At 38.9% G+C, this 17,259-nt stretch overlaps 1 protein-coding gene across 1 annotated transcript in view; it reads left to right on the top strand.

Moving 5' to 3' along the window:
- Nucleotides 1–17,259, top strand: part of ATMND1 (Mnd1 family protein) — a 276,194-nt gene that overhangs the window by 32,660 nt on the left and 226,275 nt on the right. The window contains exon 2 of the mRNA XM_089370879.1: nucleotides 9,293–9,373. Within this exon, the coding sequence (XP_089227005.1) occupies nucleotides 9,293–9,373 (81 nt within the window). The remainder of the gene's footprint in view (nucleotides 1–9,292; nucleotides 9,374–17,259) is intronic.

Genomic DNA, 17,259 nt, shown 5'->3' with positions numbered 1-17,259 from the left:
AGACGCAGAGCTACTTAGGAAGACGTAGAGGCAGCTGGACTGCGCCGTCACTAGAGGGCCTCCGTGGGTGACATAGAGAGCCCAAGTGCTGACGCTGTGAGGTAGATGCTGACGCAGAGGGTCTAGGAGCTGTGTAGAAGATAGCTGGACAAACGCTGAGCCTAGGGGAGGCGCCGAAGGATTTGTCTATGTTGAGTGAGCCAGTTTGGCACCCTAGTTGTACTCGAGAAAAGCTTAATAATAAAATCCTCCTCTGCTGCACCGATTTTCCCGCATTGGGTTTTCCGGGGACAATTGTCCAAAAATATCTGTGTTGATGTGTTTGATTCTTGTGCATATATTTGTTTCTGTATTATGGTGTGATATCTGCTGTAGAATTTATTTTAATATTTACTGAAGGGTTTTTGTAAATAACTTATTGGAAAATAAGTAGGTAAAATAAATTAGTTGCTGCAGAATAGAATTTTCACAACAAGATCTTGGCTTTCTGCCAGGGCCAAAACCTCTCACTCTTTGAGAGGAAAACCCGCGCAAATTCTTCTTATAGAGATCAAATTGATGAATACCAAGACCACGACCCTTGACCTATTTAGCCACTCCAAGACCAAGACACCAATCCTCTTCTTTGTCATCGCTGAGATCATCATCACTATTACTGAAGTCATCACTGCTGCGACACCGAGGCCATCACCATTGCATCACCGAGACATTATCGCTGCACCACCGAGATCATGACTGCTGCACCATTGTTGCACCTTCATCGAGATCTTCAACATAACAACGAGATTTCTATACTGAGATATGTATCTATATATATGAGAGCTGCAACTAGATTCACCGAGATCATGACCTTGTAACTTTGTCTCCATCAAGATCATGACTGTATTTATACCGAGACCATGATGACATTTATGCCAAGACAATGATTGCATCTAGAATGTATGCAGAGACAAAGTGTGTTACTGTGGGATCACCAAGATCCTCCTCATCACAAATATGCTGAGACTGCAAGGAGACAAGTCCGAATTCACTTCGCTGTTCCCAATTACTGAAGTGCGAAGTTCTGAGTTGTGCTTTTCATACTCAGAACTCTGTCTATTCATCCGAACTGCACACTGTAACATGACACCCGAAAAACATCCTCCAATATAGAGATCCGATTACTGCGTCCACTGAATTTATCCAAGCTTGATGACAGGGACTTTCATCGAGAATCTTAGAGATTGTTGTGTTCTTCTGCCCTTCAAAACCACAAAGGAATCCAAACTTCTTCGTTGTTCCTTCTCACTTGAAATCTCAGAGGGATCTGCGAAATTCTCTGTTCTTCTGTGATGAGCATAGCCTTGTATTCGTATTTGTTCGTCGATATATTACGCCGACATTACCATCCGAATAGATGTGTCATTTTAGGTGAGCTGACATAAGTTGTAATTTAATTCATTTTGCAGGCCGACATCAAGAGGACTGTACTTGTCTTTTTGGAGGGCTTTTCTAGATCCTAGGTTGACTCATATACATTTTATATATGCTCAAGAAGAGCTCTTCATACATGACATTGACTCTTAGACTCAATAAAAAATCCTAAGGCTCTCAATGGGAGCCATACACATATAAAATCACTTGCTCATGAAACCCATAAAGCAAGGCTTACAATAATAATGTTATTTTCTTCATTACATCATTTACAATAGTCATAATTACATGTCATTATGAAGACCGAACCTAGTTACATTTTACAACAAGATTTACTTATGTTGTTTGTTGATAAATGTATCGATGAGGCATAGATCATGAAACCTTAATTTGCGGTCCACTCTTTCTGCTCTTTCATCTCCTCCCTCTTCCATATTTCTGTCAGAACATCGTTGCTTAGGATTCTGTATTGTAACTAGCCATATGCAACAAAAAGATGTGGTCGAATACACTCGAGAATGGGAAACCTTAGCTACACGAGTACCTGGATTATTAGAAACTTGTCTCATTCAATCATACATCATGAGACTTAAGCCCCATCTCCAGGCGGAGCTTGAGCTTCATGACATCGCTTCTATAGAAGAAGCAAGATAGAAGGAAAAAGCTACTGAAAAGAAGTACGAAAAGATGCAGTGGCCAAAATTTGAAAGAGTATATTCGAGACGAAGATTTCCCCAAACTGCAAACATGGATAATACAAAATATGTTCCACAACATCTTTGTGAAGGAGACAAAACTAATTTGGAAGTGCAAAGATTGAAAGAAGGTAAGTGCAAATGTTGTGGCGAAAAATGGGACCCTAAACGTAGATGTGCTAAGGGAAAAGAAACCAAGAACCTATATACACATGAAGCAACTAATGATTCAGACATTAACGAATCAAATGTAGAAGAAATCGAAGATTCTCCACAATTTTCTCCAGAAACAGATAACGAGAATATTACGTAAGTGTCATTGTCGGCGATGACAGCTATATCTCAGCCCTAGACATTAAATTTAAAAGGACATATCAAAAAGAGCAACATAATTGTTCTAATCAACACTGGTAGCACCCCAACTTTTTGGACTCAACTATGGCGAAAAGGCTCAACATTTTCACGTTTCCTATGCCCAACATGAAAGTTATGGTAGCTGATGGTAAGAAAATTGAAAAAGTAGGGAAATGCCATAAAGTCAAATTACAGATTCAAGACTATAATCTAGAATCTCCATTCTACACTGTACCATTAGGAGGAGTGGATGTGGTCCTAGGTATCCAATGGCTACAAATCCTAGGCACTTACTCTGCCAACCATCAAAAGCAATTTATAAAATTTAAATGGGAAGGGCATAAATACAAGTTATATGGGTTCCAGCCCCCTAAGAATCAAATTGTATCATCATCCCATGGAGTCAATTTCCAGGCAGTGTGAAATTTCCAGATCCAACGATGCAAATTCCAAGCTATAGTGAGTATAACCAGTATGGGGTTTGAGCAGGCTAGAGAAGGCCAAGTCGATTTGTAGAGGAGATCTGGGATCTCCATATATTTTTCCAGTGTATTTCCTGAAGGATTGCCAATTGGACATCCAAATTATTGTACTCTCAAATTTACTACATAATAATAAAATAAACTCTCATCTGCTGCACCAGTTTTCCCTTCGGGGTTTTTCTGGGGTCTTTTCAGTCCAAAATAATTGTGTCAATTTTATGTGTGTGCATCTATTTCTCAGTTCCTGATTTCACTTCCGCTAAATATTTTTTTTTGTGAAGAATTGCAGTGTGATTTATTTGTTATTTGTTGTTTAACAAATAAACTGCTAAATCAATTAGAAGGATAAACTGTAGTTGCTGCAATTTCAAAGAATTTTCACAATATGTGCCACGTAATCATGCATAGAGAGGGATTTCCAATGCCCTAGAGAATTTGGAGAATTTACTAGCTGGGTATTATCTGGCTTGGTATTATTTGGCTCATTTATTAGACCACTTTTAATGTATTGCATGTCAAATGTTATCAAGATTTGCCCCTGTTATGCCACCTGGAAGGCCCACGAACTGTGGGCCATTTTTTGATGATGCTCTCACATTTTGGAAAAAATTCAATATGGCATGTCATCTAGATTTTTTGCTAAGCATTTTGAGACTAAGTTGACTTTTTTAAATTTGGGACCGCATGCGTTGGGAAATGTGAAATCCTGATTTTGTGACACTGCCATGTTGAGAATTGTCCAAGGAATATTGCACCAAGGCCAAGGCCACATACAGAGTTGATGATAGAAATAACCATGCGGTAAGACATAGGTGCACCTTGACACGGGCTAAATTAGTCCATACACTGGTGATCACCCCTACATAACCAAGGGTCCTCTAAACCATGAGTCCCAATGAATTCCATCCAAAGTCCTCCAATTCTATCTTAGAACGAAAGTAACTAGGCATGTAATTGAAAGGAACAAGTTATGGCTGACGATCACAAGGATTAAGACACTTAAATTTAGAGACTCTCACGAATTTTACAAGGTTTTTGACTTGTGGCCTTGAGCTTACAATGGCGATAATACAAGGTAAAATAGTATATGTACCCCTACTGGAATGAGGGGTAACAGTTCCCTATGTCATGTTCTTATGAGATCCAGTCCAAGGTTTCCACCCCCCCACCTCGGCCATAAATGACTTGTAAGAGATGATTGGTATGAGCCATACGGGTATGGACTATTTTGAAATGGGGAGTAAGGGGATGGGCCACGACAAATCTCAAGGTCCTAGAGAAATTGCCTAGATGAAAAAACACTGTAATGAGGAAAGCTCATGCTATGCAGTAATCTTTAGAACACTTGGAACACGAAGACATCCATTGAAGATAAGAAACATATATATTGAATAGTGTATAAAAGAATTGATATGAGATATGATGATATGTTTACAAATGAGGGCCTGCTTATATACCTGGGTAGGTGCCCCTTCATGAACGATCATGTCCTTAGTGACATGCATCTTCAATAACTAATTATTGTTTTAATTTAATCATTATTTATAAATATTATCATTTATATAATTTATAGTATTATTATATATTTTTATTCATAACAAACACTTTGCTTAGATCACCAAGCATGGTCTAGTACACTACATAAGATACAATAGTCACACTTTTGGTTGTTCATGGTACAAAAATACAAATCCCTATGATGGCACAACTGTTCATGAAACCTTGGGCTCTGACATCAAATCAAGATATGCATGAGATCAACTAAGATACTAGAACAAGTCTGGTGAAGAAAATGAGATACTCTAAAGTGAAATTAAGGGGTTACATTGCCAAAACTATATATATAGTTTTGGCCAAGTAACCCATTATATATATGTATGTATGTATGTATTTATTTATAGGTTAAACACATGAAAACTTTGTATATTTCTCTTATCTATATATATATATATTTTGTTCTCTAAATTTTTTTGAGGAAAGAAATCAACCTTCCTCATAGCCTGAGTTGTTGGTAGCAAGCTAGCCCACACATATACTCACTGAAGAGTTCACAAGGCTTGATGCCGATACAACAATATGTAACAATGCATTATAGCTCGTGATGTCACTGGCGGGGATTTGAACTTGGGTGGGGAACATAACAGCCATTTCACCTAACTACCCAAGATAACCCCAATTTACATTGTCTTATTTATATGGTTTTGACCGTGTAATCCCGTGTATATATTTATGGGTCAAACACTGTTATGTAAAAAACTAGTTAATTTTAGGTTATTATTTAATTTTAGGTTTAGTTAGACGAAAGGGCACGATCATAAGATCATGCCCTTTCCCAAAGGGTGTCCATGGCGGTATATAAGCCAGGAACCCCATTGTAATCAATCATCATCTGTAAATTCATCTTATTAATAAAATATTTATATATCTATTCTGCGTATCAGAAGTTTTCTGCTTCATCTGGTATCAGAGCCAACACGAGACTGGTGACACCCACAAATTCTGCTGGCCATCAGGCCCTACGAGTTTTCATAAAATAACAGTGCGTGTGGGCTATTCGTGCTCTGTCTGGAGTGTGGTTGTTATAGGCTTTGCGGCTAAACAACAGCCAAGCGCAGGTTTTTTTACAGGGCGTACAACTAACCGCGTACGGACAATTTCACACCAGCTAACCACACCGCAACATCGGGAGGTGATACGCTCGGTGATAAATCGAACCATCAGCGGAGGACTTCTGCCGTCGTGACCATCTCCGCTGACCTGTGGTGGGCTCTGCAGTGATATCCGCACAAGGGTGGATGGTCGTGCGGTCAACAATAACGTGTCTTTAATTGACGTCACTGTTCATACATTCGAACGTGACTTTTCATACCTAACCGTTTATTAACGTGAATAACGTGACATATAACGTGAAAAATACATAACATTTATATAACGTTAATTTATATATATATATATATATATTATGTTATATATAATACATAATTTAATTTAGTTATAAGTTTTATATATATATATATAAAGTTAATTTAATTAATTAAAATTATTTTAATTAATTAAAAAGTTATATATATATATAATTTAATTAATTAAAAGTTATATATATATGTTAATTTAATTAATTAAATTTATTTTAATTAATTAAAATTTATATGTATAAAATTTATTTTAGCTAATAAAAAAAAAGAAGAAAAATATTTTCGCTGGCAAATAAATACACGCCCCCGCAAACCCGCTCAATGTCGACAATGACAATGGCGTATTTCCAAAAAAAATTGTTGGATGCAGAGCATAAGATAAATAGCAACCACGATGAGGTCAATAAAAGATTAAATGAATTCCAGATCAAGCTTGGGGAGCAAGCTGATGAAATAAAAAATCTTCACGATACGACAAATCGAATAGAAATAAAGATGGAAAATTACCATGTTCAGACAGAAGCAGGCATCAGAGAGGTCTTAACAATGCTGAAAATTCTGTGTAAAAGGTCGAATTGTACACCTGAACAACTACTAAAAGAAGGTGAAGAGAATCAAGAACACATGTCGTCAGATTCAACAAAGTCAACAGACTCATGAAAAAGTTGAATCCTCGAAAAAATCAGCGACACCCCACCAAGAAGCGAGTAACACAGCCCTTACAAACAAGCAACTTTGGGATAACTTTGCCAATCAACACCCTTTTCTCTCAACCATTAGCAACATACGAGCGAAGGGCCAAAGTTGAGATGCCTAAATTCGATGGAAACGAAAAAAACAATGTTGCATGGATAAATAAAGCAGAAGAATACTTTGAGATATATGACATCAATGACGATGACGAAAAGCTCAGGCATGCATCCATGAAAATGGAGGGAGAAGCATATAACTGGTATATGTGGTGGAAAAAGACAACATACGTCATTAGTTGGAGGAAATTTAAAGATGCATTCTTCAAAAGATTCCAAGGTGTAAAGGAAGAAGAGTTCTTTTCAAAACTCATCAAGTTACGACAAAAAAGAACTGTGGATGAATACACTCAAGAATGGGAGACCTTAGTAACACGAGTACCTGGGTTATCAGAATCTCGTCTAATTCAGTCATACATCTTGGGACTCAAAACCCATTTACAAGCAGAACTTGAGATGCATGACATTACATCTATAGAAGTAGCAAGACGAAAAGCAAAAACAGCCGAAAAGAAATCCGAACCAATATTTTGGTCAAAAGCAGAAAAAACTTATGCAAGACGAAGGATACCCCAGTATGTGGACTCCAATAATACAAGATATGTTCCACCACATCGTCGTGAAGATGAAAAGTCTAATGTGGAAATACAAAGGATAAAAGAGGGAAAATGTAAATGCTGTGGTGAGAAATGGGACCCCAAACATAGATGTGCTAAAGGAAAAGAACTAAAGAACCTATATAATTGTGAAGCAACCAATGATTCAAACAGTGAAGATTATGACATAGAAGACACAGAAGACGCCCCAGAATTCTCACCAGAATTAGATGACGGAAGTATTCCGCAAGTGTCATTATCAGCTATGACAGGTATATCACAACCTCAGACCTTAAAGTTAAAAGGACACATAAAGAAGAACAATGTAGTGGTTCTCATCAACTCGGGTAGCACACACAATTTTTTAGATGCAACCGTGGCAAAGAGACTCAATATCTTTTCATTTCCCTTGCCAAACATGAAAGTGATGGTAGCTAATGGTAAGAAGATTGAAAAGGTAGGGAAATGCCATAAGGTCAATTTGCAGATTCAAGACTTTAATTTAGAGTCTCCGTTCTTCACGGTACCGTTAGGAGGAGTAGATGTAGTCTTAGGTATCCAATGGCTATGAACCTTAGGTACTTATGCCGCCAACCATCAAGTACAATTTATAAAATTCAAATGGGGAGGTCAGAAGTACAAAGTACATGGATTCCAAGCACCTAAAAATCATGTTGTATCATCATCTCAGATGATGAAGCTGAGTCGAAGAAGAGCACCTGCTTATGCAATACAATGTCACCAAAGCACCAGAAAATCATGTTGTATCATCATCTCAGATGATGAAGCTTAGTCGAAGAAGAGCACCTGCTTATGCAGTACAATGTCACCAATTAGAAATGTTATCTGCAAATATGACCAGAGAAGAGTCACCAGAGATACAAGATCTAATTAGGAAACATGAAGAAGTATTTCAGGACCTACCTATGAAGATGCCACCTAATAGGGAAATTGAGCATAGAATAGAAGTCAAGGCAAGGTCAGATCCCGTCAACATCAAGCCATATCGATATCCACATCTCCAAAAAGCGAAAATTGAGAGATTAATCCAAGATCTTTTAAAGTGTGTGACTTTGATCATCTTGGAGTATCTGATCAAGTGGAAGAACTTACCTGAAGAAAACGCTTCTTTGGAGAGTGAAGCATTTTGTCAACAACATCCGTCATTACATGTGCTTTGAGGACAAAGCATTCTTTCGAGAGGAAGGCAATGTTATGTAAAAAACTAGTTAATTTTAGGTTTAGTTAGACGAAAGGGCACGATCATAAGATCATGCCCTTTCCCAAAGGGTGTCCATGGCGGTAGCCGGTATATAAGCCAGGAACCCCATTGTAATCAATCATCATCTATAAATTCATCTTATTAATAAAATATTTATATATCTCTTCTGCATATCAGAAGTTTTCTGCTTCAAACACTTGAAATCTTTGTATTCTTGTCCTATACAATATAAATGCAATACCTATAAAATGTTTACATTATCTTTGTCAGTTAGATCATTTGGATTTTGATGCCAAAGTTATCTACATATAATTAGAAGATGATAAGGTGATGTGAAATTAAGTATGTTCTTAAGTGTTGTGATACTTTTATTTCTTTTGTTGAAGACTATAGCTAATGAACTTTACATGACATTTTTTGACGTTATGCTCTACCAAGAAACTATTGGAAATGATTTTGTACTCGTGTAGAAAATATGTAGTCTTCTCAAAAAAGCAAATGAATTTCCGACATATATTCTAGCTAGTTTATTTCCTTTAGAAATTTCAAAACAGATTGTAACTGGAATTATTAAGAAACTCCTACATGGTATACACTAATTTTTTGTGTAGGTATTCTAGTTCTTTAAAGTATAATGCAAGAGACTTTTTCCCTGTACTTCAAAATTAAAAATGCTATGGCCATTGGTGCCAAAGTAATTGATGAGAAAGAGAACATTTTTTTCTTAATGATTGTCCATGATTTTGAATTTACCGCAAGTCCATTGTGATAGTGAAGAATGTTATTATATTGTGGTGTTTGGAACTTTGGACGTTGTTGTGCTTTTAAAAATAGCTAATAAATTGTATAATTATTGTTGTTTGTAGTCGAAAAAAAGAGGACTCTCTTTAGAGGAGAAAAGAGAGCAAATTCTTCAAATATTTTACGAGTCTCAAGATTTCTTTTTGGTGAGTTCTTTACATGAATCTTTGTGCTAATACATGTATTTAGTTTAATCTATTTTTGCTCCTCATTCATAATGTTTTACAAGGAGTTTTAAAATTCTTTTACTAAAAGGAAAATACATTTGATTTTTGTATTCTGCATTCCCTCTTTTTATAATGCTTGATCTTAATTTAAATCTGTTGTCCTCTTATCAGTGGTTCACCATTTAATGCTTGAATTTTCCATCAGTACTTGTCATTAAAATGTTGATGTTAGTAAGAGTTCTGTTGGGTATTAAGGGATTGTATCTTAAGAGATTTGTCTGATTGTATGGGTTTAATAGTATTATTGCTGAGCAGAACTATTGTGACATAGTTGAATTATCGAGAGGTTGCATGTATCTTGTCACAAAGAGCTGAGTGCTTGATTACTGGGCTGTTATGCCATGTATGCTACTAGTAAAGTCTGGAAGGTCTATGTATTGAGTCAGTTGGTCATATTACTGTGATACTATTGTGTACTTCTATTGTCCTGTCAGTCAAAGTCATGTATGAGTCAGCCTTATGTACTTGTCATTATTGGGCTAAACTATGGAGAAACTCATAGAACTCTTGAATGAATTGAAAAGATTGAACAGTATAGAAGTTAGCTTCTTGAACCACCATGCATCATTGGACCAAAAACCCAAGTAGAACAACAAACCTTTCTCTAGAGGGTTCCATGCCATTCTTCAACAAAAGTAGCCAAGGGATATGCAGAAGGGGCTGAAAATTGGGCACAAAATCTTTGCACTTGGGACAAATCTGAAATACATGAGGGTTATAGTGAAAGCCCTTCTCAAACTGGAAGAACTAGACTCACTCCTTTCCAAGGTGAATTGGTTAGAGGGGAAGAAGCTAAGTTGGGTTCTAAATCCAGCTGTGCTTGCCCTAATACAACACAAGTTCTTGGAGTACCCTTGTGAAGGGGTCAACCTTCCAGTTGCATCTTGTCTTAGTAACATCATGAGGATGACCGCACCTATACTCCCTTTCAATGACACTATTATGAAGGGAGTTTTCAAACTGATAGTAGAGACCTTTCTGGACTTGGATAACACCATGGGTCCTACCTTTGGAAAAAAGCTCCAGATTTTAGAAATCGTTGCCATGGTCAGATCAAAGGACATCATGTTTGATCTATAGTGTAAAGTTCCAATGCTTCATCAACATTAACGAACATCATCTTGACATAGTAAAAAAAAAACATGTAATCCATTTCGTCTTCAGTTACGGGTGGCTGCGATGCCATTTGCGAGAAGTTGTAGTCTAAGCTGTTGGCCATTTGGAGGAAGGAACAGTTGGTATTGTTGACCACTGGAGTGGCACCTGATGATTATATGAAGACTCCATGCCCAAGGATGATCCGAAGGACACTTGTACCATCATATATCATCAGTCAACCGAGTTTTTAAACTCTACTTTTATTTTTCATCATCTTTCTTGTACCCAGATTCCACACCCCGTGGGGAATTCTAATAAGTGATAGTAGTAATGATGAGTTTTGAGTCTGTAACGGGCCTAGGATGTTGGGACTTGATCAGCAAACGAGTACACCTTGGAGTGTTTTTTTATCTGGTTAATTATCCCTTCTTTTTTAGAGGCAGATAATTTTCTAGGTTTTTTCACTCACTTTTTACCCCAAAGCAGGTTGACGGTTTGAAGGTTGAACCCCTAACACATCTTAGTGTCTAGATTCTATGTATATTACCATACTAGATCACACAAAAAATTCCGTGGAATTTGGTTAGGTCTAGGTAGTCATTTTTTAATTTTTTAGATTTTTCGCACTGCGGAAATTGCTAAAAAAATTGTATTTGTAATGTAATAACTTATAAGTGATGTCTAGAGAAGTTGTATGGTGTATGAGTAATAAAATTTGTATCTCTCACCCTCAACTTTCTACTATGACACACTTTGAGGGGTTAAAAATGTGTTTTGAACCCTCAAAACCCACTTTTCTCAGTTTAGTGGGAAATCTGACAAATTCATTAAGCCATAAATTAAATAAATGAAGAAAAATAAATATCCACACATGCTAAATGTTGTGGAAATGAGGTGGAAAATTATGGAGGAGTTAAAGTGAAGTCCCAAGGTGATGTGGACTCCTAAAATCAAGGAAAGGACATATGCTCAAATAAGAAAGCTGCTTACTCGGAAATTCGAATTTGTGAAGTTAATGCACATTTGGGAGGATTTAGGAGAATATTTTGTGGAGATTTTTGTAGGAAAATTGTCCCCACATTTACCACTCATCTACACTTGTCATTCCATCATAAAATTTGAATTTGGCACATAAGGGAAGAAGAAAATGATGTCTACTTGCTAGAATTCGATTTTTACACTTGGCATTGGAGCTCCATTCAACAAATTCAAATTTTTCTTTGAGATTGTCATCTCATGCCACTTGTTTAATCCCTCTACTTTGGGATTGGCTCCAATGCCATTTGTCATTGTCATTCTTCATTGGGATTTGCTCCCAACTTTCTATATAATAGAGCCATGGGCTCTTATATTGAATGATGTTATGAGCTATTTTGTTTGGGAAAGCTCCGCTCTTATGTACACTTGTTTTCAATTGCAATAAAAGACTTTGGGGTTCATTTATGAGTTTTTCTTCTTTTGGAGTATGATGATTGACTCACTATTGGTATAATTTCCTTTGCTCATGCTTTGATTTATTTTATTTCCATATGTTCTTGTAGATTAAATTTATCTTGCATTGACAATTGATTTAGGAGTATGCTCTAGGTGTGGAAATCTCTAGTTATTTTCCAATAAATTTCTAGAGTTTTCTTATCATTGCTTATTTGCTAAATCTATATGGGATTAATGTTTGATTGAAGTTTTGTAGAGGAAAATCTTGTTGGGATTCAAATATCAAGTAGAAAGGAAAGTCTTTGAAGAGACCAACCCACTCTTGACACATTCTCCAAAGAGCTCTCATTGGCTTTTTGAATTTCCATAGTTTTATCTTATAAAGTGGTTTCTTGCAGAGATTTTCTTGGACATAGGTTGTGTACAAGCAAATACTTCTAAATTTAAATCTCTTTAAAAACACTGTGCTTTGATTGATTTATTTAGCTATTTAAGAGCATTTTCCAAGCTAAGCAAGTGATGGGGTTCAAACTTCACTTCCATCACTTGATTTGGTTTAGTACATTATTTTCTATCATACTTGTTCATTTTATATTCGTGCTACACTAATTTTGTCTTAGTTTTGCATCCCATAGTTGGAGTTTTGATTGTAGTTTTGACAACAAGTGCCTTGAGGAAATACCATTGAAAACTCCATCTTTCTTGTAGGACCTCTCAAGCACCCAAGAGCTATTCTAAAGAGGCTATGGACACTAAGAGCTGGAAAGAAGGCTAGACCATGGGCTTTTGGGAGCTTGTAATTTTCTGATTTTAGAAGGACTTCATTGCCCTTTGAGGTTGCTATAGTTTGGAGGGATATTCTAGCTATTTTTAGCTCTCATCTTGTACAAATCTCCTTTATCTTTTGGGGCAGCCGTTTAAAAAGCTTTTACACCATTGTAATATCTTCATAAATGATTTTTTTCTTTTCTTTTCTTGTGGGAGCTTGGGTTTATCCAAGGCATCCTTTCTTCTTATTTAGAAGGAGGATTTTGTGTGGGTGGATTAATTTTGGCATCTCATCTTTTCTAACTTTCATTTTTAGCTCATTTTGCATGCTCTAAACTTAACACAATCTCTGTTGATTTCGGGTAGCATCGGATGTGCTCTAGCCTTGAAAATTGGTTGAGAGGCTTAAGCACATGAGATCTCCAAGGCGCAGAAATGGTTTGGGTAGAATCTAACCAGTTTGGGAGATATTAAAATAATCAATAATTTTAATGGAGTCCCTAAGTCTAAACTTAGGGAAAATAAAATTTTAATGTGAATTAATATAAAACTGAGTTAGAATGGTCCAAAAGTTATGGATCAAGCCAAATCTAATCTTATCCGTTGATTAGGGACTTAATCTCGGCCGTTGAATTGTCAACGAGAAAAGTATAAGAAGAAGCTTGAGGGTCAGTTGGAGAACACATTGAGTTGATCAAGAATTCGATTTTTTGGGGCATGGCTTGCTAAGAAAATCGAAGGAGTGATCAAATTTGCAGTTGAGGGGCAGTGAATATAGTAGCAGAGAGACAAAGATAGTACCGGGAGCATCAGCGCAGGAGCCAAGAGAGGGTTGACGCAGAGCCAACTAGAGGCCACGCAGAGGCCACACAGAGGCAGCCAGGAGCTGCGCAGAGCCTGAGGAGGGCCAAAACGGGAGACGTAGAGCCCCGAGAGGCTGACGCTGGGAGATTTCATGGGGCATATTGGCGCTGATATTTGTCTCCGACTGAGAGGTACTACTGCCGAGGGCATTCCTTGTTGGGTGAGCCATTTCTGGCACCCAAATTGTATTTTGAAATTGCTTAATAATGAAACTCTCTGATAGCTACACTGATTTTCCCGCATTGGGTTTTTTTGGGGACATTAGTCCAAAAATAACTGTGTCACTTGTGTTCTTGTTTCTTTCAGTTGATGATCTGTATGTGTTGATATTGTACTTGTATTTATTTTCAGTATTTACATGGTAAATAACTTGTTAAGTAAATGAACAAGTAGGGAGAAATAAATCAGATAGTACAGGAAGAATTTATGACAGATAGACTTAGAAATTCCAACATGGTATCAGAGCGTGGTTGCAGATCACAGAATAACTGAGGGCATCAGCAGCAGAAACAACTGTCCCGAGTGACAGACATTGTTCCTAGCGGAAAGTAGCAAGGAAGGGGTGACGCAGTGTCTGCGTCATCAATTCGAGCCAGGAGGAGGATCAACGCAGTGGAAGAGAGGAGCAAACCTGACCTACGCAGTGCCCGGTCATCTTTCTCAGTCAAGAAGCATTGACGCCCGTGGCCAGGAGATGCGGATTTTGCTGGTGCCGGGATTGCGCAGAGCCTAAAGGCTCTAACCTTCAGATTGCTTGGGCATAGGAGGCTGTGGATAAGTTGCGGAGCGAAGCTGGTGGGGTACTGTGGTCAGAACAGTACCTAACAGCGCAAGACCAAGGATGAGGGAGTTGCTGCTGAGGATTTCTAGCCAAGAAATCTGGATCAGTGGTGTAGCTGCACTAACGATCAGAGTGGGGCATCTTGACATTGGTAGAGGGGTTTCCAGGAGGGAAATCGAGGCTTAGAGGGAGTCACACCGAGAACTTCCAGATGGGAAGTAGAGAGACTTGAAAGAGTCGAAAGAGGAGCAACAAAATGACAGTGAATGGGCTAAGAGATCAGGATAGACTGGACGGAGCTTCAAACTTCGTAGTCTGGAAGGCCAGGACCTTGTCCATTTTAGACAAGTATTGCGTCAAACACTTCGTCTTGAAAACGATAGCGATCTCGGTTGACTTAGCTGAAAATGACAAGTACAAGGAGGCAATTACCAAGGCAAAGTGCATCATCCTTGATGGTGTCAAGGATCACGTGGTGCCACACATTGCCGAGAAGGAGACAACAAATGAGATGTGGGAGGCCCTGAAGAAATTGTACCAGCATATTTCTGTGCAGTGGAGGATGTTACCAGTTGCGATCATATCAGATGTAGAAAGGAGAGCAGATAGATGCCTTCCTCGGTGGATTGAAGGAGATCCATGATTAGCTAACTTCTATAGGGGCCACACTGGAACAGGAACTGATGGTGAGGACCGCATTGAACGCAGTCTCGGAGGGTTGGGGGGTATTTGTTTAGAGCATACTGGGCAGAATGAGCCTTCCAGATTGGGAGGAACTGTGGGTGGCTCTTCGTTAAGAAGAGATCAGACGGGTGTCCAAGGTAGGGAGTAGCGAAAAAGGGGTCAGAATCAAGAAGGAGGAGGAAGAAGATGTGGCTCTCGCATCTACGAGAAAGTAGGAGAAACGGAAGAAGAAGGACCTCTCCAAGGTCAAGTGCTTCCATTGTGCGGAATTGGGTCACTATGCGAACCAGTGTCCTAGGAAGAGGAGCAAGGGAGAGGCTTCTGAGACCAAGGCTGCGCCAGCTAAGGCGGAGAAGGAAGTGGAGACTGATGATGACTGTGCCATGAGTGCTCATGCACCTCAAGAGAAGAGGTGGGGAGACATCGAGCTGTAGTCAAATGGACTATAGGTGATGAGGGGCAGGATCTTCGAGGTACCAACCTCTTGGATTATACCTTGCTATGGGAGCCCCGAAGAGGAGTAACAGGACTGGCGGATGTCAGTAGAGACGGATGCAGATGGAGTGACAGAGAGGGCTACAGTGCAGGAGTCCCACGACAGCGTGAAGCAACAGTGAGAGAGGCATAGAGTTGTTGCAGCAGCGCAGAGGTCAACGATAGAGGGAGCTTCAGCATCAGGAGTGTTTCTACCCTGACGACGATGTCAGAGTTGGGAGATTAGTTACTTACTTCTCAGTAACTGAGTTGTAGTGCAACAGTTAGCAGTGGCAGTGCTATGAGCAGCACGACACAGCATGGTGAGAGGGGATGTAGTGAAGATGTAGCAGTGGCAGTGGCAGGGCCATAAGCAGCAAACACGAATGCAGAGGGAGCTGCCGTACGGACGCAACAGTGGCAGTGGCAGGGCCATGAGCAGCAAACACGAATGCAGAGGGAGCTGCTGTACGGACGCAACAGTGGCAGTGGCAGGGCCATGGATAACAGTGCATGATGCAACAGTGCAGAGGATGTTGGGCAGTAGGCCTAGCATCAGCACAGGGACCGATGCCAGATGATCAGGGTGATACTCAGTGAGGAGTATTACTAGAGCATAGTCCTCGCTAAGAGGGAGTGTTGATTTGGGGTAGCATCGGATGTGCTCTAACCTTGAAAATTGGTGGAGAGGCTAAAGCACATGAGATCTCCAAGGCCCAGAAATGGTTTGGGCAGAATCTAACTAGCTTGGGAGATATTAAAATAATTAATATTTTTAATGGAGTCCCTAAGTCTAAACTTAGGGAAAATAAAATATTAATGTGAATTAATATAAAACTGAGTTAGAATGGTCTAAAAGTCATGGATCAAGCCAGATCTAATCTTATCCGTTGATTAGGGACTTAATCTCGGCCGTTGAATTGTCAACGAGAAATGTATAAGAAGAGGCTTGAGGGTCAGTGGGAGAACACATTGAGTTGATCAAGAATTCGATTTTTTGGGGCAGGGCTTGCTAAGGAAATCGAAGGAGTGATCAAAGTTGTAGTTGAGGGGCAATGAATACAATAGTAGAGAGGCAGAGATAGTACCGGGAGCATCAGTGCAAAAGTCGAGAGAGGGTTGACGCATAGCCAACTAGAGGCCACGTAGAGGCAGCCAGGAGCTGCGCAGAGCTTGAGGAGGGCCAACGTGGGAGACATAAAGGCTCCAGAGGCTGACGCAGAGCCCCGAGAGGCTGACGTTGGGCCAGAGAGGCTGACATTGGGAGATTTCGTGGGGCGGATTGGGGCTCATATCTGTCTTCGACTGAGAGGTACTACTGTCAAGGGCATTCTCTGTTGGGTGAGCCATTTCTAGCACCCAGATTGTATTCTGAAATTGCTTAATAATAAAACTCTCTGATAGATGCACCGGTTTTCCCGCATTGGGTTTTTCCGGGGACATTAGTCCAAAAATAAATGTGTCACTTGTGTTCTTGTTTCTTTCAGTTGATGATTTGTATGTGTTGATACTGTACTTGTATTTATTTTCAGTATTTACATGGTAAGTAACTTGTTAAGTAAATGAACAAGTAGGGAGAAATAAATAAGATAGTATAGGAAGAATTTCTGACGGATAGACTTAGAAATTCCAACAACCCTCCATCACATTTCAATTTCTAAGTTAAATTTTGCTACAATTTTCATTTGATGTTTTGCTTTGA

This window comes from Pinus tabuliformis, chromosome 6 (assembly GCF_031772625.1).
Source record: "Pinus tabuliformis cultivar Carrire ecotype Pingquan chromosome 6, CPIR1, whole genome shotgun sequence".
In the NCBI taxonomy this organism is placed as follows: Eukaryota; Viridiplantae; Streptophyta; class Pinopsida; order Pinales; family Pinaceae; genus Pinus; species Pinus tabuliformis.
This window is presented reverse-complemented; position numbering and strand designations above follow the sequence as displayed.